This window comes from Arachis ipaensis, chromosome B2 (assembly GCF_059453495.1).
Source record: "Arachis ipaensis isolate K30076 ecotype BB chromosome B2, ASM5945349v1, whole genome shotgun sequence".
In the NCBI taxonomy this organism is placed as follows: Eukaryota; Viridiplantae; Streptophyta; class Magnoliopsida; order Fabales; family Fabaceae; genus Arachis; species Arachis ipaensis.
In genome coordinates, this window is record NC_142437.1 from 15,115,376 (window position 1) to 15,138,938 (window position 23,563).

Sequence of the window (23,563 nt, forward strand, 5' to 3'; positions counted from 1 at the left end):
ACGTATGCCATCATATCCTTTGTAAGTAGACTCTGCTTTATAGGTGGCGGCAATCCAGCCGTGTATGAAATAATTTCCTCTGCAAGTGATCCCAGGTTATCAGTTGCAGATACAGCCCTCAATAGCTATGTGGCACTGGAAAACGTTCTATGGTGGTACCACTATCTATCTGACTGCCTCAATGCAGCAGATAAACATACAAATAACTCTGGAGTTGCCTTAATGCAACAAATGAATAAACAAATATCTCTTGGGTTGCCTCAAGCAACAAATGACCTTTCAACAGGTCCTCTGCTTTTTATCATACTACTCTTTTCTCTTTGTCTCTTTACTTTGCTCTGATTTCTCTGTTTAATATATGTATTTAAAGCTTATGTAAGTTTGTTATGAATAGTTAGCCTGTCCCAAGTATAGGTTCATTAAGTCTATACTGAAACAGTTTAACTTTTCATATAATACCTAACCCTAGCCGCAACTCAAGGACTAACTATGTTGCCCTAGTTCGTTCGCTAGTCTCTGTCTGTTTTTTTTTGTCATTAAAAATTTACAGACTTTTTCTTTGATTTTTATCTCTTCTTTAACTTTTTATTTTTCCTTTATCTTTGCCTCACTAACATGTTATTACCATGCCCTAAGTGTTTTAAGAAGGTAATTATGAGATTCTGTGCATCAAGTTGTCTTTCTAAAACTTTTACGAAAAACTGCCTTTTCCGCATTATTTTATTATTATTTATTATTTTATTATTAAATTTTCAAAAATTACCCCTTTTTAACTTTTAACCTTTAAAATTCACTTTTTACCACCCGTAACTTTTAATATTTCTACTTTAACCACCCTAACTTTTGGTAATTACAAAATAACCCCTCAAACACCAAAATAATTGCAACCTTGCCCTTTTTAAGATCAAAAGGTGTTCTTCAATGTTCTTCACCATACTCAAAGTGTTCTTCGTAAATTCTTTAGATTCTTTCTCTGTTTTAACCCGTTTTTCAATCTTTTCAGTAACCGATTTTTACCAAAATTCATAATAAATTTTCAGCTACTAAAACCCCATCTTTTTTACATGATTTTAATACAAATTGAACCCCAATTTAAGGACTAGGGTTTCGGTTTCCAGCTGCACTCAAGAACACAAATTTATAGCTTGAATTTCATCAAATTTTCAACAAGAATCACTCATATAAATCATCAATTTCAAGTACAGCCAAACCATATCATAATCACACAACTCAAACACAATCAATCAAGATTAATTTCATCAAACCCTACCTGGTTTTGCTACTCCAAATTCGGTTATACTCTCAGGTAGTCCTTAAGTACTTTTTTTCTCCTAAATCACATCAAGAACAACTTTAAATCCACAAACCCCCAACTAACCGAATCTCACTCAACATGTTAGAAAGGGATTTCTCACCTTAGACTTGCTAGAAATTAACGTTTCTTGGCCCTCAAGTCAAGTTAAGCATGATTTCTAAGGAAGAACATCAAGAAAACACATGTTTAAGCATGTTTCCTTGAAACTGAAGCAAAAGGGAGATGGTGCGGCCAACTCACCTTGATTCCAGCCTTGATAAGCATGTTTCTTAGTCAGATTAGAATTTTGATTTGAGTTTTAGTTCAGCAGAAATCAAGCTTTGAAGATTTGGAACTAAGAACTTTTCTCTCTTGGAAATTTCGGCCACAAGGTGAAAATGAACCAGTCTTGGGGGTTTTGGGGGTGTAGGGTGAGTTGTGATTGGTTTTCTTGGAGGTGGATTAAAATAATATTAAAATATCTCAAGTGTATAACTACTAAAACTAGATGTATCGGAACACTTGTAAAAACATCTCTAAAAATTATTTTCTGAGCTACTAGCATAAATGACACTAGTAACATATTTATTATGAGAATAGAATATTTATGATGAGGCCTTAACATTGCTAAAGTCATCAGAGAGTGCTGGTGCTAAGCTGCACCAGTAAACTGTGAACCCGGTTAAACCGATTTTCTGTTTTCAACTAAAACAGACCAGGTAACCTTATAATATAATTCAAGCAGTTTCTAATACTAATATAATAATAATATTATACTATTATCTCTCTTATCTCATGAATCGGGTCCGGTTCGTCAAAATGAGACTATTTACGGAAATCAGAATCAAAACTCCTAATCGATACGGTTCAAAAACTAGGTTCTTCGCGATTGCGTTGTCGGGCTTGTCTCAACTAAGGTCCTGAGTTAAACATAACATAATGACATTGAAGATTGAGATGCTTGATGATATAGCAGAGGTGTTCTCTTTACTGATCTTCCAGAGAGATCCGTACCTTCAGAAAAGATCTCGTGTACTCGAAAATCGAGGTTGTTACATTCAGACTCCCTGAGAATGCCAAGATGGATCGGGTGAAGACATCCATGGAGAATGGTGTTCTTACTGTCACTATTTTCAAGGCAAAAGTTAAGAAACCTAGTGTTAAACCCATTCAAATCACTGGTTAAACAATATACGTTTCTTAATTCCCCCTTCTACTTTTCAAGCATGTGTTTGCATTTTGTTGTGAATTGCGATTGCATAATATCTATGATGTTCATGTCCCTGAAATATAAATCATGTAGTAATGGTAAGTAAGAAAGCAAGATTATTATGATATGAGATGCCATCAAGTAAGTAGTACGGGAATGGAACTTTTTTTTGTGGCTGTGCTTTCGAAACCTATCCATGATGAAAATCTTGAAACTAACACTTAATGATGATGATTATGATTTTTGATGATTAGAGTTTTGTTTAATTAAGAATTGTTAGTCAATTTTTTTTGGTAGAACATTATATATTTGTGTTTTGATCTATTTAGTTACAAATTTTGATGTTTTAAGTTATTTATAAATTTTTATTGATAAATTATGAACAATTTATTATATGAAATTGTGAAATTTTAAATTTTATTAAGTTAAAAATGATTGAATTTAAATATTTAAAATTATATATTAAATTTTTAATAATTTTATTTAAAATTTATTTAAACCGATTGAACCTCCGGTCGAACTATTAAACAAGTGAACCAGTTACTTTATCGGTTCATTGATTGATCTGGTTCTCGCAACCTTGCTTCCATCTCAACCAAAACACAAAGTAACCGAATCAATTCTCTCTCTTCTCTTCTTCTTTCTTCTCTCACCTATGTGAAGCAAAAGAAAAGCAAGAAAAGAGAAGTCTGATTAGGATTGAAATTAAAGAAGAAAAAGTAAATTACCAAAATCAAGCAAGTCAAAAGTTAGGGTTCAGAAGCTAAGATCAAATCAAGAGGTGAATCAAAAAATTCTTTTTCATTTTTATGCTTCATTGATAACTTGTCGAAAATGCTCTCTTCCCACAAGCACCGATTTAAAATTTTGAAGTAATTTGAAGCTATGGAACTCTGCTACAAATCAAAGGTCAAGAAAGAAACTTGGAGTCAAAGTACAAACGAATGTCTCAGATCCTTAAAGAAATTTGAAAAAGGATGATAGAAAAGATGGTAGGTATAGATGCATGTATGGTTCAATCACTGCTGCTACTCTTCTGCGCCTTTGCTGTTGCTGATTTTGGAAAAGAACAAATCAACTGTTCAAGCTAAGTTTCAAGCTTTAGATGCTTTACTCCTTTATTAAAGGGGGTAAACGGCCAGAAATTAGATTAAGGAGTGAGCATACAATTTAGGTTCTTATAACTTTCTAGCTATCCTTTCTTCTCATTCATGAGTTTATATTAAATTTTCTGTTATTTAGCGTTCATTTTTCTTTTTTTTTTTCCAATAGAAAAAGGCATTAAGTGAGGAATCAAAAAAATTCATTGAGAAAAAAAGGTAAAGAGAGTTATTAGATAAAAGCCAGAAAATTATGTCAAAATTTTTTTGTATGTTTTTCTGTTTTGTACATATAATCCTGTGAGTATTCTCTTGCTAAGTTGAGTGACCACTTAGTGATTGGAAGTCTAAGAAGTGAACCTAACCAAATATAGCTTGGGTAGAAGCTGGGTTTGTCCTAAATAGGATTTGGTTAAATCCTAGAAAAATTGGTATTTGTAATCCTATTAAAGATAGTGAAAATTTTACCATTATTAAAGAGAAGACTGAATGTAAGTCACATTACACATGATGGCTGAAGTATGATACATAACTGTGTGATTTTTTCTTTTCTATGCTCTTTTGATTTTCTGTGATAAGAGACAAAATAAAAATGTCTCATACTTTATCTATTTTTCAAAAGTTACATCTATCCAAAAACAAAGAGTTATTCTGTTCTTGAATGTATATTGTCTCTTAAATTTTTACTTGACAGACTAAACAACAACTAAATTCTTATTCTAGTCAGAAAAAAAAAATAAAAAAAAAGTCATAAATTCAACTTTTTTTTTTCTCTAGACAATTTACAAATCTTTATTTAATTATATTATAAATCCTAACTTTAATCATATTATAAATCCTACTATTTTAATGCCCTTATTGGAACCACACTCAAAAGTAAGCTGGGAACATAATAATGAACATAAAGTTGTAAAAAACTGAAAATTGCCTCTCCAAAAGAAAGAAATAAAAAATAAAAAATAAAAAATAAAAAATAAATGAAAATTGGTCCGCCCTTCACACTACTTTGTATTATGAATTGTTCACCACTTTCACACTACTTTCAATATTTTATTTTTTTTCTGTAAGACTCCAAAGTCTCCAATGTATCATTATTCATTAACCATAAAGAACACCAACCAATGTGTGCTGCCAGCTGATATGAATATTCAGAACAAAACCAGTAGTGGGGGATTAAAGAGAGAAAAAAGAAAAAAGGAAAGAAAGAGAGTAGAGATTTTAACTTAATTTATTTCTAATGTTTTATTCTATAAATTTAATTTATTTCTATAAGGATTAATTATTAAAGCTTTTAATGTTCACACAAGAAAAAATAAATAATATATAATAAATGAAGAAAATAGATATAGCCATTATGTATTGATAATATTATTTTTAAATGATCTTTATAAAACCTTTTTTCTATTACCATGAAAATAAAATAAAATTTTATTAACAAGTGTCTTAATATCCTAAAAGACACTTTTGAAAGAAATAAAAACTTATTGAAAATTAACATTTTTTTATAATTTTAATATATTTTTAATATATTAAATACATAAAGATATTATTGTTATTTAATTTTTAGTGCTTTTAATAGGTGCTTTTATTATATAAAATAATAAAGATAAAATACAATTAAAAAATTATACAAAAATAAAATGACAAAATTAATCTATCATGTGATAATATCACATCCTATAAATAAATTATTTTAAATTTGAATTCGGCTCCGCTCGTTCAACAAACTATTTTATTAGTATTATAATTTGGACGTGTGATTCATTTAAAATCTAAAAAAATATGAATATATTTTAATGAATATATTTATAAAAATATTTTTTAATTATTATATTTAGATACAATAATATAAACTTATTTATTGATTGATTATATTAATTTAAAAAAAAACATATATTTTTTAAAAAGATAAAAATTTTGACTTCTAAAAAGATTTTTTTTTGTATTTTTAGTTTTACTTAAAAAACTTATCAAAAATACTAAAATTTTAAATTTTTTTTTTTCATTTAATGGCATCTAAACATAAACTATGTGTAAATTTATAAAGACCGAGTCAACTTATTTTAAGCAAGGGCAGTGGCAATTGAATAATGAATAGTGGAATGCGAAATGTGTAAATTTATAAAGACAGTGTCAACTTCTATGCTTCTTTAACTACATATTTTTGTCATTGTTGAGTATGCCGTTTAATATTTTCCAATATTTTTGAAAACCGACCAAAGAGATCTAAAAATAAATTTAAACTCCCCATCATTACTCTTCTCTTTAAACGTGAAATAGTTAACACTAAAAAAAGACGACTCTTTTATATATTGGATAGCTAACTTATAAAACTTAAGTGTAACGAGTCAATTTGATTTATTATTTTTTTTATAATTTTTTTTTTCGTTTTTCGACCATCTTCCATTGAATAAATACCTTTAATATATTATTTTAAAAAATTCTCATCTTTTATTATACTATCTTATTTGTAGACATCTTTATATTTTATTTTTAATAATTACTAAAATATATCCTACTACCTTTAAAAAAAAGTAGTCAATAATTTATTTTAAACGTAAAATAGTTATATACACTAAAGACCACCTTTTGTATATTGTATAGATAGCTATAAGACTTGTAAGTGTGTAACGATGGAGTCAACTTATTTTAAGCAAAGGAAGTTGATGAGTAGTGTACTGCGAAATCAAGTATAAATTTGTAGGGGTTCCCGTTAGAAGATGCATACAAATTACAAACTACAAAGTTCTCCAACCCTCCTCCGCTCGTATTCCGTTTGCTAACTGGTAAGTTACTCATCTATATGAATCGTAATAAGAATTTGTAAGCTTAATCAGAAGTGTAGTAGTTAAAATCTTTTACAATAAATATTTTTGAACATTGAGATAAGAATTGTCCTATATATAGTTTAGATATGATATAATTAAAAATATTAAATTTATTTTTATCTTAATTATACTATAATTTAGATATGTTTATTAAAATGAATAATCTTAGAGAAAATCCGTGAAATTATATTTCTCTGCAAGAAACAGGAATGAGAAGGGATATTTTTCTGTTATGAAAAATGAAAGAGGAGTGTTAGGGGTTAGTAACTTTTGTGATTTGTAGCCATCAAGTAGGGGTGTGCATGGCCCGGCCCGGCTCGAAGACCCGGTCCGGTTCCGAACACTTTAAGGACTAATTTGGTGTGATTTCATTGGGTCTAGGGTCGGGTATGGGTCTCAAAAATAGACCCGGTCATTATTTCAGGTCGGGTCCGGGCCATAGCTCGGGTCACCCGAAATCGGCCCGGTCATCATACATAATTAATATTTTGTGTTATTAGTGATGGATGATGGCTATTATTATGTGAAATTTAAGTGTTGTAAACTTTAATATTGTGTTATTAGTCATTATATATAAGACTATAAGTTAATATTTTATGTTTAAAATGCATAAGACTTTAGACTAATGCATAATCTTGTATTATTTGTATTGATTTAAATATTTGGTGTTATTAGACAATATTAGTATTGATTATGGTTATGCTTTAATTTTAGAGAAGAGTTGGTTCTTATTATATTTTTCTAAGTAAATTTTACCATGTCAAATAATGATTGGAGTCTTGGAAATTTGGATATTTTTACATGCTAACTTACAAGAAGGTATCAAGGTAATATAATGTTAACGGCCTGGTTTTCACCCGGTTTTTACCCGGTATAATCGTGGCCCGAAAGTGTATATGTTTCATCGGGTCTAGGGTCGGGTTCGGGTCTAACAAATAGGCCCGGTATATATTTCGGGTCAGGTCTGGGTCACATCAAACCCGGTTTCACCCGGCCCATGCACACCCCTACCATCAAGTAGCCATCAATGATGATTTTAATGGTGTGAGATTTCATCCAATGACTAGGGATTATTTATTTTTTCTTTTGCTGGTTACATGTTGGCCAGAATTTAATAAAGTTGCTGGCCTCCTAGACTTTTTCAAAATAAAAATGGAATAGAATAATATTGATGACATCCATATTCATCGTTCACTGCCTGTTATATTGGTCGCTTTAGGATCATAGTACCTTTCTTTCTTGTTAATTGAGTTAGCATTATTATGTTCCTTTGTTTCAGGTTGTTGGTTTATTAATTTGCATCCATATATTGTCACAAAGGGATTTACTACCTATCCCTGGTGGTGCAGTGTCACAGTAATTAAGGTGAGCTCGGTAATCATACAGTCATACATCAGCTGCTTCTAGATGTGCTATTTTAATTACTTTTGCTATAGTATTGATATCTGAAAGCTTTTTCCATTGACAAAATAACTTAAAAAAATGAAATTAACCTGTGTCGTTACTTTATAAAGTGACAATTATTAAGTTTATTTTTGTTATTAACAGCAGTGTGTTGTGTATGTTAAATACTCATAATACTATCATAGTATGTATTTGTATTAGAATTTTACTGGTGAGAAATTTGAGTAACAATATGTGTCAGATTCTAAGTTAAAAATGTTGTCACCAATAACGTGCCAAAAAGAAAATTTACATGTTACCTATTATCAATCATTCTTATAGACATAATATTCATATTAGATATTGTAATATAATAACCAACCATTTGGAATGAGATATAATAATATAATATTTTTAATATCCAATTTAGATATTGTTTGATATAATATCCAATTTTGAATGGATAAACTAAAGCTGACTAGAGGTCATTATCAGTTGATCGATGATCGAGGCCGCGATATGCCTATACATATTTCTACACTTCCTTTTCACCTCACTTACATAATTTAAATCAATTTGTAAAAGATAAAGTAAATTAGCACCATTATTAAATGCAGGGATGTATATAGTAAGGGAGAGAGAGATGGGAATAATGGTTAAGATTTCATTCATTTTTATAGAATGATGCGTAAAAGTTGTCGTGAGTAGCAGCTAGCCATTAATATCTTTTCTGGTTATGCTAATCAGGGATAAAATTCAGAAACGAGAAATGCTAAAACAGAAGATTCTCTATTCATTGAAACGTTATTAATTATTATACATAGAAGATAGAAAATAATAAGAAATAGTTAGAACTCAATGCTTGTCTTATCCTGGTTAGGGAACAGTGCCGAAGCAGAGAATGTCTCTCTGCTCTTTATCTCCACTCCCAGATTTACTTTTCGTTTCTATCTTTATTTTTTGCCATAAAAAAATGTTGTTTCTCATCTTCATTTTTCACATGATCCTATTTTCTATTTCTCTTATCATTCTCACTTATTATTAATTTTCATAGGAATAGAGCTTAAAGTATTCATCCTATATAAAAATAATAAAATTTTATTCAAAAAATTTAAACGATAAGATGATGACTTTCAAAAAGAAACACCATGGCAAGTCAGAATAAGAGCAATAGATGAGGTGAGGGACGTGGCAACAAAGACAAAAATGAACACGACGACAGAGATATGGAAAAGAACGCCACAAATATAGAGAACGACGCGGTGAGACTGATGGAACGGTGATGGGTGACAATGCAATGAGATGGGAGAGTGATGAGGGGGTGGTTGTAGATAGATTGGACGGAGTATGAATGACGTTAGGAATCTATAAATTACAGAAGGGTTATGCAAATGAAGATTAGGAATTTTGAGTTTCTCTCTCTTTTTATATATATATATATATATATATATATATATATATATATATATGAGAAATAAACTATTAGAGACAATTAGATAAATTTATAAATTTTGAAAATTAGCGGAGATGAGACGGGGATCTCCATTCGAGATCGTCCCCGCAGGGATCCCCGTATCTTGCAAAATTTTGCCGTTCCTAATTTTGGTTGATCTTTGCGGCAATCATTAAAGATAGGATAGTGAAAAGAAATGTGAAAAAATTAGAAAAAGAAAAGTGTATCTATTTTTGAAAAGTATTTTTATACAGTGAATTTTATCAAATTTTTTCTTAAATAACATTTAATTTATTTTTTACAATATATTAATTTTTAAGTAGTTGATATTTTGATCTAATTATTAATTATATTATTAATTTGAGTGACTTAAATTTAATTAAAAAACAGAGAAACAAAAGAAAACTCCTCTAACTTAAAAAATAGATATTTAATCCTGGAAAATTACTTTTGGAATTAGGTCCATATACTATTGAAGGTAGTTTAATGATTCGGGTTTGAACATTAATTGAATACTTAGAATAAATTGTCTGAAAATTAAACAAGCTTAGTCTATGAAAAGGAGAAGATTTCAAGGCTTAGATTTATCTTTATTAGATATAGAGTCGGTAGAATATAAATATACTGATATGGAATCAAATAAGAAATCCGATTGTGCTATCTCATCAGTGTAAGCTTAGTTGAATTATTAGGAAGAACGCAATGCAGATGGCAATGGAACGGGTAGGGACAATTTTTTATTCTATCCAATTCTATTTTGTCTTATAATAATTTGTACATAATTTGTTTCACTCTTATTTGAGGATAATAAAAAATTAAATCCTAATCCATTTCTGCGAGTACCTATTCCGTATCTATAATTATTAAAATTTAATAAATAAAATTAAATTTTAAAATTTATATAATCATTATCACATACATAACATAAATTAAAGTAAAAATTTTAATATAATATAATATTATTAATTATTTTACTAATTATTTTACATGTATTATACATATTATATATTAAAATTATATATATATATATATATATATATATATATATATATATACCAGGACGGGTATTACCTAAATCCGATCCCATTCCGTTTCACCCAAGAATCTGTCCCACTAAAAATCTGCTCCGGAGCGGGACGGGTAATTACCCACCCTAAGTGGGGTAGGCGCGGGGTGGGTACCCGCATATTCGAATAGTGTTGCCATCTATAAACGTAGTTATAGGAGTTTTCTCTTTGTTTTTTTTTTTTTTTTCGATTGGCGAAGAAGATTTGAGGATGGAGGAAATTGTTTATTAAAATTTTAAAAATTATAGAAAGACTTATTTTAGATAATAAATTAATTATAAATTTATTCTATTATAATTAAAATATAAATTTTGATTAAATTTAGGGAATTCAAATTTTTAGTATAATTAATAATTAAATTAAAATATCAACCAATTAAAATTTGACATATCATAAAAGATAAATTTCATGTTATTTAAGAAAGGATATATTAAAACTCACCTTTTTGCAGAATTTTTTATTTTAATAAATTAAATAAATGTAATATTATCGAAATAAATAAATTTAAAAATTATTACCAAAATTCGTCACTTTCTATTATCTCCTTTACACTGTAAACGAGATAATTTTATACGTATCTTGTTTATAGTGTAAACGAGATACGTCCAAAATTTTCTCGTTTACAGTGTATACGAGATACAGTGAGACAAATTTTTAGCAGCTATAAAAGGATGTGTAACCCTTGGCATTCTTCACACACATTTTATAACTTCTTTTGTCCTGTTTTTCTCAAAAAACAAGGCAACAATGACCAATAACACCGTATACATAGTTGTGTGTGTTTACTCCAATTGTCGTATGAAAAATAGCGACAACAGAGTGATATTTGAGTGTGAGAATCCGATACTGTTGCGCACTCAGCATGTAAGTACGTTGTTCGAATTGAAGAGTTTGATATTGAGCAACCTCGGTGGCATAGAAATGAGGGAGGTCGGAAGGGTGGGGTATAGGTTGCTGGCACCCATGGGTAATGGAGTGTTCCGGTTTTGACTATTTCGACTTCTAGGGGACAAGCATGTGCGACTCATGTTCGACATCTATGGGAGAATCATAGCGGAATAAGTGATGGAGTTTTCCGCCGAGGTTGGAGATGCTGGTCGTGGTGGTTCTGAATACTCGACCTATGTACAGGACGACCAACCTCTTGCACCACCACCCATTCATGTCGCCATTCTAGTGGCAGAGGTAGAGGAGGGTGACGAAGAGTCAGACGAAGATTACGTGGTGGATAGTGCCGATAGTGATTCTTCTGAAGGGGGTGATGAGGAGTTTGTGCCGGAGACGCCCGCTGAGACTGCGGCGCGCCATGTCTTGCCTCTCCCCACCCTATTCCGGTGCTATCGGTAGTACCAATCATACATTGGATCTGGACGTCATGCATGAGAGAAATCCATTTTCTAACACGAGGGAGGAGGATTACAACTTAGACAGTGGGGTAGAGTTTCGGGTCGGTCACAGATTCAAATGCTGAGATGCAGTACTACAAGGTGTGAAGAACTAGAGTATTCGCAGGAGTGCTGAGTATCGGGTGATTGAATCGGACCGATTAAAGTACCATGTGCAATGCTGTCAAGATCCAAATGGGAGTCCATGGAGTCTCCGTATTGTCCTTCGACAGTACTTCAGATACTGATGAGTTCAAGTTTAATTGAACTTTTGAGTAGTTTTGTGCAATATATTAAGTAGTTTTGAAATATGGCTGAACCAATGTTGTTTTATTGTGCTAGGGAGGTCCGGAGGGTTGGTGGAGCGCATAGTTGTTTAGCACCCACCATGTTCCAAGACCATCGACAGTTGGATAGCAGTCTCATTTGCAAGGTCATAATGCCATTGATACAGTCCAACCCCTCCGTCAGCATCCCGATCCTTTAAGGTGCGGTCCGAGCGAGCTATCACTTCAAACCCTCCTACAGAAAAGTGTGGATGGCGAAGCAGAAGGCAATTGCACAGGAGTCATACAACAAGATGTCGAAACTGCTTCAGGCACTGTAGAGCTATTTTTTCCAGAACTATTTGTGAGCTACGGGCCGGACCGTACTACGATGGATACCTTCTGGTACGCGACTGTAGCATGTTTGACAAGGTATTTTGGGCTTTCCCATCTTGTATAGAGGCTTTTAAGCATTGCAAGCCATTTGTTTCCGTTGATGGCACGCATCTGTATGGTAGATATGGTGGAATGTTGCTTATTGCGGTGGCACAAGACGGCAACAGCAACATCCTGCCTATTGCTTTTGCCATCGTCGAGTTCGAGAGTACCGAGTCATGGTTGTTCTTCCTTACTAATCTGAGACGCCATCTCACCCCCACAAGACGGCCTGCTGGTTATCTCCGACAGACCGCAGGCCATCAAGGCCGCCCTCAGTGCCGATGATAGTGGTTGGCATCCCCCAAGAGCGTTCTATGCTTACTGTATCAGACACATGGCCGCGAACTTCATGACTCGTTTTAAGTCAGTCGAGGGCAAGAGATACCTTATAAATGCTGCTTACAGTCCAAGCAAGGCTCGGTATGAGTGGTACATGGATGCCTTGAGAGAAGTTTTCCCGGTGATGGCGGATTTGGCTGGTCATTTCAACAAAGAGATTGGGCTGCAACATTGCGACAATGGATGGCGGTTTGGTCACATGACGACAAACCTGTTGGAGTGCATCAATGTAGTTCTTAAGAGTACACGATACTTGCCGATTTCTGTCATCGTGCGCATTACGTACAAATGGTTGCAGAAGTTGTTTGTAACTAAGGGCAGGGAGGCGCAATCACAGCTGGCTGTTGGAAACCGCTTCTCCTATAGGCTAATGGCAACCATTGAAAAGAATAGAGAAGGTATCACGAAGATGCGTGTCACTCATTTTGATAGGCGGGCTTCTGTGTTTGTCGTGGAGGAATTGGAGCCGTTTGAGGGTTGGTTGCACGGTTCTTTCCCGTTCGGCTATCAGTGGGCACGTGTGACTGTGCACTCTTTCAGTCTCTCCACTACCCGTGTCGCCATGCGCTTTTCGGTTGTGCTGCCGCTAGCATTGAGTGGGCCCCATATGTGCATCTAGTTTACAGACAGGAAGCAGTGTTCAAGGTGTACGAGATGGAGTTTCCACCGATATCGGACGAGTTCCTATAGCCCGAGTGGTATGGGACGATGCTACGTCCTAACCCGGCCATGCGTCGGAAGGCTACTGGAAGCCCCGTGTCTACTAGATTCTGGAATGACATGGATGAGGTCGAGTGACATGAGAAGCGGTGTAGCCTCTACAGGCAAGTTGGACATACTAGAAGGGGTTGTCTAAATCAACCCACAGGCGATGATTAGTGTTGAGAGTACTTTTATTATGGCAGTTGTTGACTCTTCTTGGTGTATTTCATCCTTTTATTGTCGCAGTTCAATCTGATTATAGCTAGTTCATTTTATTGTAGTAGTTTTGTTTTAGTCTGGTTGTATTCATATAAACTAGTTGTTTGCTTTTATTATAGTTGTGTACTTTTTTAATACTTGTAGCAAGAAAATTTTATTCATATAAAATTGTTTAGATGTAGTTGCTTGGCACAGTAAATACCTCTACCGTCTCGTATCAAAATAAAAACAACATCATTATAAAGAGACAACACATAAACAAAAAGATGAGGGTGATAAACAATTACACCGTAATAAACAACTACATTATAAAATACATAAGTTCGCAACAAGCTACTCGAACAAATAAAAAAGACACACCTACAACATTAACATCAATAATAACACATCACCGGGGGCGAGGATCCTGATAGTGGCGCCGGTGCCCGGTACCACACAGTGGAAGGTGAGTCTGGCGCTGCGGTCGGGCTGGTCGAGGGTCTCCCATAGGCATGGGCTGGATAGCAGGATCCTGTGGCTGCTGCGGATGGTATGGTTGAGATGGGATGTTGACACTTCCGGGGTATGGAACTGTGGCATACTGATGTAATTGAGGTTGAGGGTGAGACGGTGGAGTTGATGGAGGGGTCACCTGTGGCCGTGATGAGGTCAGCAACATAGCATAGTCGTAGGACGGAGGGCTCGCATACTGGGCACCCGGTCAAAGACCCGCCCCTACGAAGATCTAGTTGTTGGAGATATCGGTGGCATCCAGGACGAGGTCTGCCCGGGAGCAGATGGATGCTGATACTGTCCGACACCCTGCTCCCTGCCAGTCCGGAATGACTCGGCTATCCGCCGCATTGAGGCCGAGTCAGCGATGTGAAGCTAGAAGGCATCATTGAAGAATATCTCATTAACCATCTGCTCCTTCTGATGTCCCCGCATCATGCCAACTTGGCGGTGATGTGTCCCAGATGGCCCGATGCTGAGGTCCTCTGGATCCGGATGGAGGATGCAATGCGTGGGCTGCGGGAGGTGGAGGAGGCAAAACCAGAGGTGAATCCTCTCTGTTTGATGGGATGTCTCCATAATCTTCCTGACAGTCGAACTCTGCCTCCTCGTCGGACTCTATGTCCAACCGCGCTCGACGAGGCCTGACCCTCTCCCTTCTAACCCCCTTGTCAGGTTTGCGCTCTCTAGCACCCCTATCCCTCCTAGCAGGTCGCTGGGTATTCGCCCTAACATTCCTCGCATGCCTACACCGATCCGGCACACCCCGGGGTAGGTGGAGATCGTCCCTCAGCTGGCTGGCAGTTGGTTGTACGTCAGCGGGTAACTCGGCGAGCCTCAGATCCTCCAAAACCTCCTCGCCTGACAGGTGCCTAACACAGCAAGCCCCACGCCACCAATCATAATACTCCTGGGTCGGCATGGTGTCAAACGTGTGCTAAATGGAGATCCTATGACTAGGATAAAAAATGCTACGCCAACCCTCGTACCAATCAGAATGTCTATCAGGCCACCACACATTCTCACCCCGGCCAGTGGATGTCAGGAACCTGTCAGAAACAACAAAGACAAGTAAGTAATCTGATGGGGTTGACTGACACACATGTGATGATTGTAATAACTAAACTCTAAACTCAGGTAAGCAAAGATAAATAAGAAATCAACGGTACTTGTCAAGGTTGACTGGGGCGACAGTGCTCTCCATCGAACTGTCGCTTCACCCGGTCAACCTGGTGAAACTACACAATATTGAAGTAGACAAGGGGGCGACTGACATCCATGTCCCCCACTCCTCCTCCTTGTCGAACCAAGGAGGGAACAGAGCCTGCAGAGTAGGGTCGTCGTACGGTGTTCATACAAACTGAGAGAACGGTAATAGAACTAATAATTAGCATGACAAAAAGAAAGCAACATAAAGGACTAAAATGAAAATGCTATGGTTGTAAACGTGGTGCTAACCTCATCGAATCGTAACCGGTCGATCAATACTCTCCATCGTAGGACCCTGCTCTCATGCTGATCTCTGCTCTGTTGCTGCAGTCCAACTAACCTGACACCAACCAAAAGAATAAAAACAGTTCATTATGCATCAGGTCGTAAGGAGTTTCAAATTGATAACTAAATACAAAAATAAACATTTGTTACCTCGCAGCCGTAGGATACATGTAGATCCCTCTATCTGGTGGACACCACTGGAAAAATCTCTGGTATATCCAGGACATCAACAGCGGAGTGCAATTGGCGATGTCTGTGATGCCTCGGTGTGCTGCCAAACACTGTGACTGGCACGTCCAAGCCAGTACGGCCGAGCCCCAAGACAATGCTCGGCACTGCCCAAAGTCCACAAGAAGTGGGAGCCAACGCAGGTGGACCAGGTTGTTCAACTTGTCTGTCATCAGATAGCCTCCGATCAGTATCATAATGTAGCACCTGGCATACTGTCGGAGGGTCTCTGGGTTGTCTGTAGGGGGCATCTGGCGGACACGGTCCCGCAGCCAAACGAGCTTCAGCATGAACGACTCCTTCCTCTGCGCCGCCTGCTGTGGGGCCACCGGAGGTCTGGCACCCAGCAGCCACTCCACCAATTGCCACGTCTTCGTGTGGTACCACCTACCGAAGTCACGGAGGCACCCCAACTGGGTCTCCGTGTGCGCGTAGTCCTAGGTGGTATGCCACATCCTGCAGGGTGATAGTGGCCTCACCCCATAGGAGATGAAACATGTGAGTCTCCAGACACCATCGCTCTACGAATGCCATAATCAGGAAATTGTCGAATGTGAAATCCCTGAGGGGTACCGTGTCACCGAATCCAGCCTCAACCAGATACAGAACGATGGCGTCAGATCGAGGAAGGGTATGACTCACTCCCCGGGGCCATAGAAGGCGAGGCCTCTGATAAAAAAAATTATATTCAAGATTATCAAGAAATAATTTTAAAACTTTTATTTGTTCTTCGACGTTTAACGGTCCTCGTATGATCACTGAATCTTTAAATAGGTTTCTATATTTTTTTTTGTTAAATTATTACGTTGTTTTTTAGTTTTGTAATTAGATTTTTTTAGTATAAAAAATATTAAACTTAAATAAATATTTTCTTCTAAATTAAAGATATTTCTAATTAAGAACATATTTAGATCTTTCATTACATATTTTTAGACAAATATTATTGTATTAATTTTAATATATTTGATACTAAAAAAACCTAACTATAAGATTATCAGTAGTATAATAACTACATTAAAAATTATAAATCTCTAATTATAGATTTTACGAAACTATAACAAATAAAATAGAGTTCCAAACTAATAATTATGTAGTAACAACCTAATACAAGTGAAATGAATTAGAGTTTTAAACTAATAATTATGTAGTAACAACCTAACACAAGTGAAATAAAATAGAGTTTCAAATTTCTACCAATAACCTATTTTTAACACTACAAACTATATTCTAGTTTTTTTGTGACTACCCTAACCATGACTACATACAATAATATATCTATATGAGATTGCACAAAATTCAACACAACATAACTAACCTGAAAGTCGACTGTCCCGACGTAATGTGAAATCTCGTTCAGCCTGTTAATGACTCCATCGTTTTCCGCTACGCGTGCCATCGCAGTATTTGTCGATAATATGGTCAAAAAAGGGTAAAAGAGAGGAGAAAGTGGTTGAAAATGTCAAAATGGGATCGAGTCAAACGCTGTCAACAACATATATTTATAGTCACCCACCAACCTTATCTTGTTTACAGTATAAACGAAATATACACGTGTCACATCCACGTGTCTTATTTTATTTATAGTGTAAATGAGATAAGAGAAGACGACAAATTTCGGTGGTAATAATTTTTAGATTTATTTATTTTTGTAATTATTACATTTATTTAATTTATTAAAATAAAAAATCCCCTTTTCGCATAGCATCTAAATTATGTCGTGTTTGACAACTAGTTATAGAAGGAGTCATTTAAAGTAGTTACTTAAATAATTGTAGACTAATTAAAAATTATTGAATTATGAAAAGATGCTTTATCATTTTGACAAAGAACTAAACCCTTTAATTTTTAAGCTGAAAAAAAAATATTTTCTTGTAAACACTTTATTTAAATTGTTTAATTAGATTTAATTACTTTATAGTTTATATGCTCAGTTCTTATATTTTTATCAAAATTTCAATTGGGTAAATTTTCAATTAAATTTTTACTAATCATTACTATTGAGAAATTAAAAATATTTGTTTCGTCTTTGGCTTTAACAAAAAAATATTGATATCACATTTTCACATCACTCGTTTGTCTATTAAGAGCAAATATTGTGCAGCTATATATGCGGGCATGCGGCAATCAATAGAAATAAAATTTTCTCAATTTTTTTTTTCTCAAATATAATATCTATTTTTATATTTTTTATTTTTTATTTAAAAAATATATAATAAAAAAGTTATATTTACATCATTACTTGAGAAAAAAAATTGAGAGAATTGCCATCCCAATTTTGTGTATTTATTATAAATTTCTTATTATTCCTTTGATTATGGAAAATTAAGTTCACTACTAGAAAATTAGTTATTACAGACGGATATTTCCGATAGATTTTATCCCATGGAAATATAGACGGAATTTCAGAAGAATTTTTTGTCGAAAAACCAAAAAAATAAATTAGCATAAATTACAAACGAAAAAAAAAATCTATCAATAATTTTGTCAAAAAAATTAATTATTTTTCGTGAAAAATAATTACAGACGAATTTTCCATCTGTAATTAAATGAACAAAAACACTATTTTTATTAAATTATTACAGACGAAAAAATCCGTCTATAATTTAAAATTTTCCCTCGAAAATATTGAATTAAATATCCCCACCTTATCGAACTCCATTCACACCACACATTATCAAACGAGCTTCTCCTCTCTCAGTCAAGGCGTCAACGAGCTGCTTCTTGTCTCCACCGCTGTCGCCGCCGCTCGCATCGCACGAGCTCCTCCGGCGCCGCTCGCATCGCACGAGCCCTTCCGACGCCGCTCGCATCGCGTTGCTCCCTTCGTCACCATCGTCGCAGAGCCCTCTCCGCTGCTCTCGTCGCGCGTCTGCTCCCTTCATCGCCATCGTCGCAGTGCTCTCTCCGCCACACAGGTTATCTTTTCAACAACTATTATATCCATGTTTTCTGTGACATATATTCCTAACTAGGTTTTCCGATCTGTGATAGCTTGATCTGATCTATGGATTTCCTTTTCTTTTTTTTTTTTGTTGACATAATCGTTTCTTATTCCAACTCATAAACCACTTCGAATTTTCCTAAATCATAAAAACCCTACCAAAATATGAACTAGAATTAACCCATAGAAGGTGGAATCAGAGCCTAACAGCATTGGTGCAGGTTCATGAGTTTATATTCTAGTAGTGGTGGTGCAGCTTCTAGTAGTGGTCATCATCAACATCAACATCATCATCATCAAGTAGTTGAAGAGGTTTCAGTGCAAAGGGTGAAAAAGGAGGAGGTTAATGCAAAGATATCAGCATGGCAGAACAACAAGATTGCAAATATTTGTTTACTGGTCTACTGGTAAAAAACCACAATTAATTAAGTTTACTTGGTGATGATGAATGTATAGGCAAGGAGCTTCTTAACATTGCTGCTTTCGATTTATTTTGTTACTGGAAGTGTAATTGTGGCATTTTCCCCTGACAATAATCCTATAGTGTTCCTGTCTCATGGTTAATGAAACTTGAATATACAACACAATACAAAGATGTGAAATAATGCGGCCAAGAAGAGATGACGATTTCTAAAAGTGATAGAGAAAAATTATGATTTAAAATTAGTAGATATCATTGCATTGAAAACACAAGAAAATGCACTTGTGTTTAATTATAATGGCATTTTCAGTTACACGCATATAAAGATTCAAAATAGAAGTAAAAAAAAAAATTGTGAAAGTAACAGATTCTGCGTCCAACCCGAATACATGTCTGAGTTTACTTTCATAGCTTCAAGATGAAGTATACATTTTGATTAGTAACTTTATTGCAATTGTAACTTTCATATCAAGCTGAAGTGTTCTTGCAATTGTAACCTTCTAGCATGCATGATTAGTAACTTTGATAAATCTGAAATGTACACACTGACACACATGCAGTTTGTTGCTGGATCTCAACCAGTGAATGCTTTGGCATTTGTTGTTGATGGACTTTATTACGGAGTATCAGACTTTGGATTTGCTGCATACTCTATGGTAATTATCTAGTTCAATGATCAAAAAATAGTTAAACATTTCACATAATCACTCTATCTTACTTTGTTTCCATTTTTCTGACACTCTTGGCCCTTTATTTGGCTTTGATTTGTAGGTTCTAGTTGCACTGATTTCATCAGTTTTTATATTGGTCGCTTCTCCGGTCCTTGGACTTCCCGGAGTGTGGACAGGATTGTTCCTTTTCATAGTTTTGCGTGTTCTAGCCAGAATTTGGAGGTATTTTAATTCATTAACACAAACATTTCTTAGAGGTTATCTACTTGAAGTCCTTGTTTTTACTGGATCCCTTCAGTTTCAGTTTTAAGAGAATTTCTGTGATTCACTCCTATTGGAGAAGAAAAGAAGTTTTATGATCATTTATTTCTATGAATAGTTTATTGTTATACTTAGATTTTAACAAGAACTAATTGAATGGTGGGAAATTAGTTGCACTTTTAACAAGATCTATCTAAGAGAGATGGTTTCCACAACCTTATTGTGATGCTGATTATTTATCCCAAATATTCCATTTGATTCTATTTCATTATTCTTATCTCATTAATTGTCAATCATAGCAGTAGTTCAAGTGTGAAACTAGCTTATAGTTTTCAACTAAAAAGATTAAATGTTTTGGAATCTATCTCACACACATTGGTTAGGTTGGGACCCATCCCTTCCCATTTTAGTGTATGATCACTTTAATACCATACATGTTCAATGCACTGTTAATTGATTCAAACTTGCTTTTATTTGATTAATTAATAAATAGTAAAAATTATAATGAATTCAATCATAAGCAATATAGCTGTAACATATTCTAATTCAATAGTCTTCTTGCCTTGCAGCTGCTTGATGAAAGTCCCAGCAATGGATGAATTGGTTAAAATCAGTATCCTGTGTTACTGCAGGTAACGCTTCATAAAGTCCCCATAGTTTTGGTTAATCATCCTATAGTATTGCTCTAAATTGCCCCTTGCAACCTCCACTGCTCTTTCTTGAACCATCTGTTCCCTCAAAAGCCTCTCACAATGCTCATTTCTTGAACCATCTGTCTCAATTATTGCATATCATGATGAATTGGTGTTACTCTTCTAATGTTGTGAGAAACTTATTTTGTACCTGATGAAAGGCTAATATTACCCAATCTCTTGTTTTAGATAGAGTCAAGGGAAGAGAACTAAACTGGGAGAAGAGATATGACATTATCATTGGGACAGCTGAAGGATTGGTTTACCTGCATGAGAATTCAAAAACTAGGATAATTCAAAGAGATATAAAAGCCAGCAACATCTTATTGGATGCTAAACTTCGCGCCAAAATTATATGTGGTAATAAATCTTGTTTCTTTTTATTTTCTTATGATTATGGAATGTCATAAAATACTAAAGAATTTTTCATTGAGGTGCAGAAGTGTGGCAGCATTCCAATTAAGTCATGGACAGCAATTACTTTTTATTGGTTCATTTTTTTATTCTACTTTTTATTGGTTCATTTTATCACCGTTCAAATTTTTATTCTACTTTTTGTTGGTTCATTTTTTTGAAATTTGGTGAAGGAAAACATAAATGGATTTGATAAGCTTCAACCTGTGATAAAGGCCTTTTAGTTTCCGATTTTCAGGTTAGTGTTGAGCATCATAGTCAGCCCTTAACATGATTTTGATATCTGCAGGAAAGAGCAACTGAACAGGTATTGTCATTGTAGTGATTTAATGCTTGATTAACTACGAATATGCCATCAATGGTCATGTTTGAATCTAACCATTATTTCCTACACGTTAATACTAGGGAAGTTACTTGTATATTATATATGCACATTGTGATAATAAGGAACATATTATGATGGTCTTCATCTTGCTCAACGGCAAAAAAGTGTAAATGTGTTCATATATAGGCATTTTGTTTATGTTCTGTTTCAATCAGTCATTATGGGGTTGAAAGAGAGATTTCAGGAGGTAGCTAAAAGGAATGATATCAAAGCTGTAGTTTTGACTGATTCTATTTTTTTTAATTTATTATTAGAGATTTGTTCTTGGTAGTTGCTTTGCTTCATACAGCAGTGTGATCATTTGATTGTAATAACTAAGACATTTGCAAAGTGTTTTGATTTTTTGTTCATGTTATGATCAGGCAAAGGTGGAAGATTTTCTGGTGGGTTTAACATCAGTGTTATGCAGAAGGTTCAATTCTTTATTATGTCTTCTGTGGAACTGGTGAGTTTTCTTCTTTCTTTATTAATAGGTGATGCTTCAATTCTTCCTTATGTCTCTGTGGAACTGTTGGTCAACTTAATTGAAGGTTGTAACTTATCTTTATGCCTACCTGAAAGTAGAAACTGCTTCAATTTTTATTTTATGCAAGTGTGATCATTGCAATATTATTAATTAGCGTTCTTGATCACCGTAGATTCGAAGAAGCCTGTTGTTGCGGCAGTACAAGGGCTCGCTCTTGGAGGTGGCTGAGAGCTTGGCCTGGTTAGTCATTGGACTTGAGAATGAGAAGCATGCTGTTTGCATTTAGATAGGCATTATTGTCGATGCGTCTTAATTATTGTGTGAAGTGTGACATCTTGATATGTTGTAGGGATGCCACTCCCGCATTGCTGCTCCAGGAAGTCAACTGGGACTGCCAGAGCTGACACTTGGAATCATTCCAGGATTTGGAGGTAATCAGGCATTTGAATTTATGTGTTCTGTAGTCTCAATTAGGATTCTTGGAAATATATATAGCCACAATATAATATAATATATATGATTTATGCAATTGAATAATAGCTTTCTGATTAGAAAGTTGGACAGAAGTTTTAAAATGGTGGACTCTACCAATTAGGTGATGGAACCAGCCTCTGATTTATTCTTCACAACAGGAAGGACAAGAAAACACAACTCTTTACTGTTTCTGATTTAATTTAATATCTACTTTGCTATATCACATCTTATTTCCAAGCAGAAATAAATATAAATGTTACAAGAGTTGTTTCTTTATTCAGCTTTCTATATTATGCAGTTCTTTTTGGCAAAATCTGCTAGAATATATTCCTAGAAATAATTAAACAACTTTTTCATGCATAATAGAATTGATTGATGAGAAAATCAAAGGATACAAAGCAGCCAAAGCTCACATGCAAAACACCATCTGCACCCAAACAATCTTTCCCAAGAAGTTATAAAAGTTGGAATGGGTAATTGAAAAGGCCAAGAAGGAAAAGCTTAAATAGAAGAGATGAAATGAGGCTTATGTTAGCTATTATGAGAAGGTTAAAGCGTCAAGTAGTTCTAGTGCAGTTCCACTACCACCGCTACCGCCGCCACCCTCAATGTCTTTGGATGAGGACTATGATGATGATGAGGATGAAGATGACACTGAAGACTATAGCTGATAGTTTTAGTATGGTTGAACAATATACTAGGAATTATAATTGATGATCAATACATTTTGTTTATGTTTTGAATTATATTGACTTGCTTGTTTATAGTACTTTTCTTTTAGTTTGATAATACGATGAATTTGTTTATTTTTTGAAATATTATAAATATTCGAATACAAATTAGATAAAAATTTGTATTAAATTTATATTTATTTTGTATGAAAATAAGTTTATTTTGTAATTAGAAAAAAAAATTCTATTTTATCTTACTGACGGATTTA

General features: G+C 34.5%; 1 protein-coding gene across 1 annotated transcript; it reads left to right on the forward strand.

The window, feature by feature from the left end:
- The first annotated feature begins 18,005 nt into the window (after positions 1-18,005).
- On the forward strand, positions 18,006-23,439 carry LOC110268727 (uncharacterized). Its single transcript, XM_088505677.1, has 11 exons — positions 18,006-18,011; positions 18,481-18,813; positions 19,821-19,916; positions 20,032-20,153; positions 20,762-20,824; positions 21,078-21,244; positions 21,537-21,605; positions 22,046-22,128; positions 22,322-22,389; positions 22,499-22,580; positions 22,990-23,439. Exons 1-7 carry the CDS (start codon positions 18,006-18,008, stop codon positions 21,539-21,541), a joined length of 792 nt encoding a protein of 263 aa, XP_088361803.1. The 3' UTR covers positions 21,542-21,605; positions 22,046-22,128; positions 22,322-22,389; positions 22,499-22,580; positions 22,990-23,439.
- Positions 23,440-23,563: the final 124 nt, after the last annotated feature.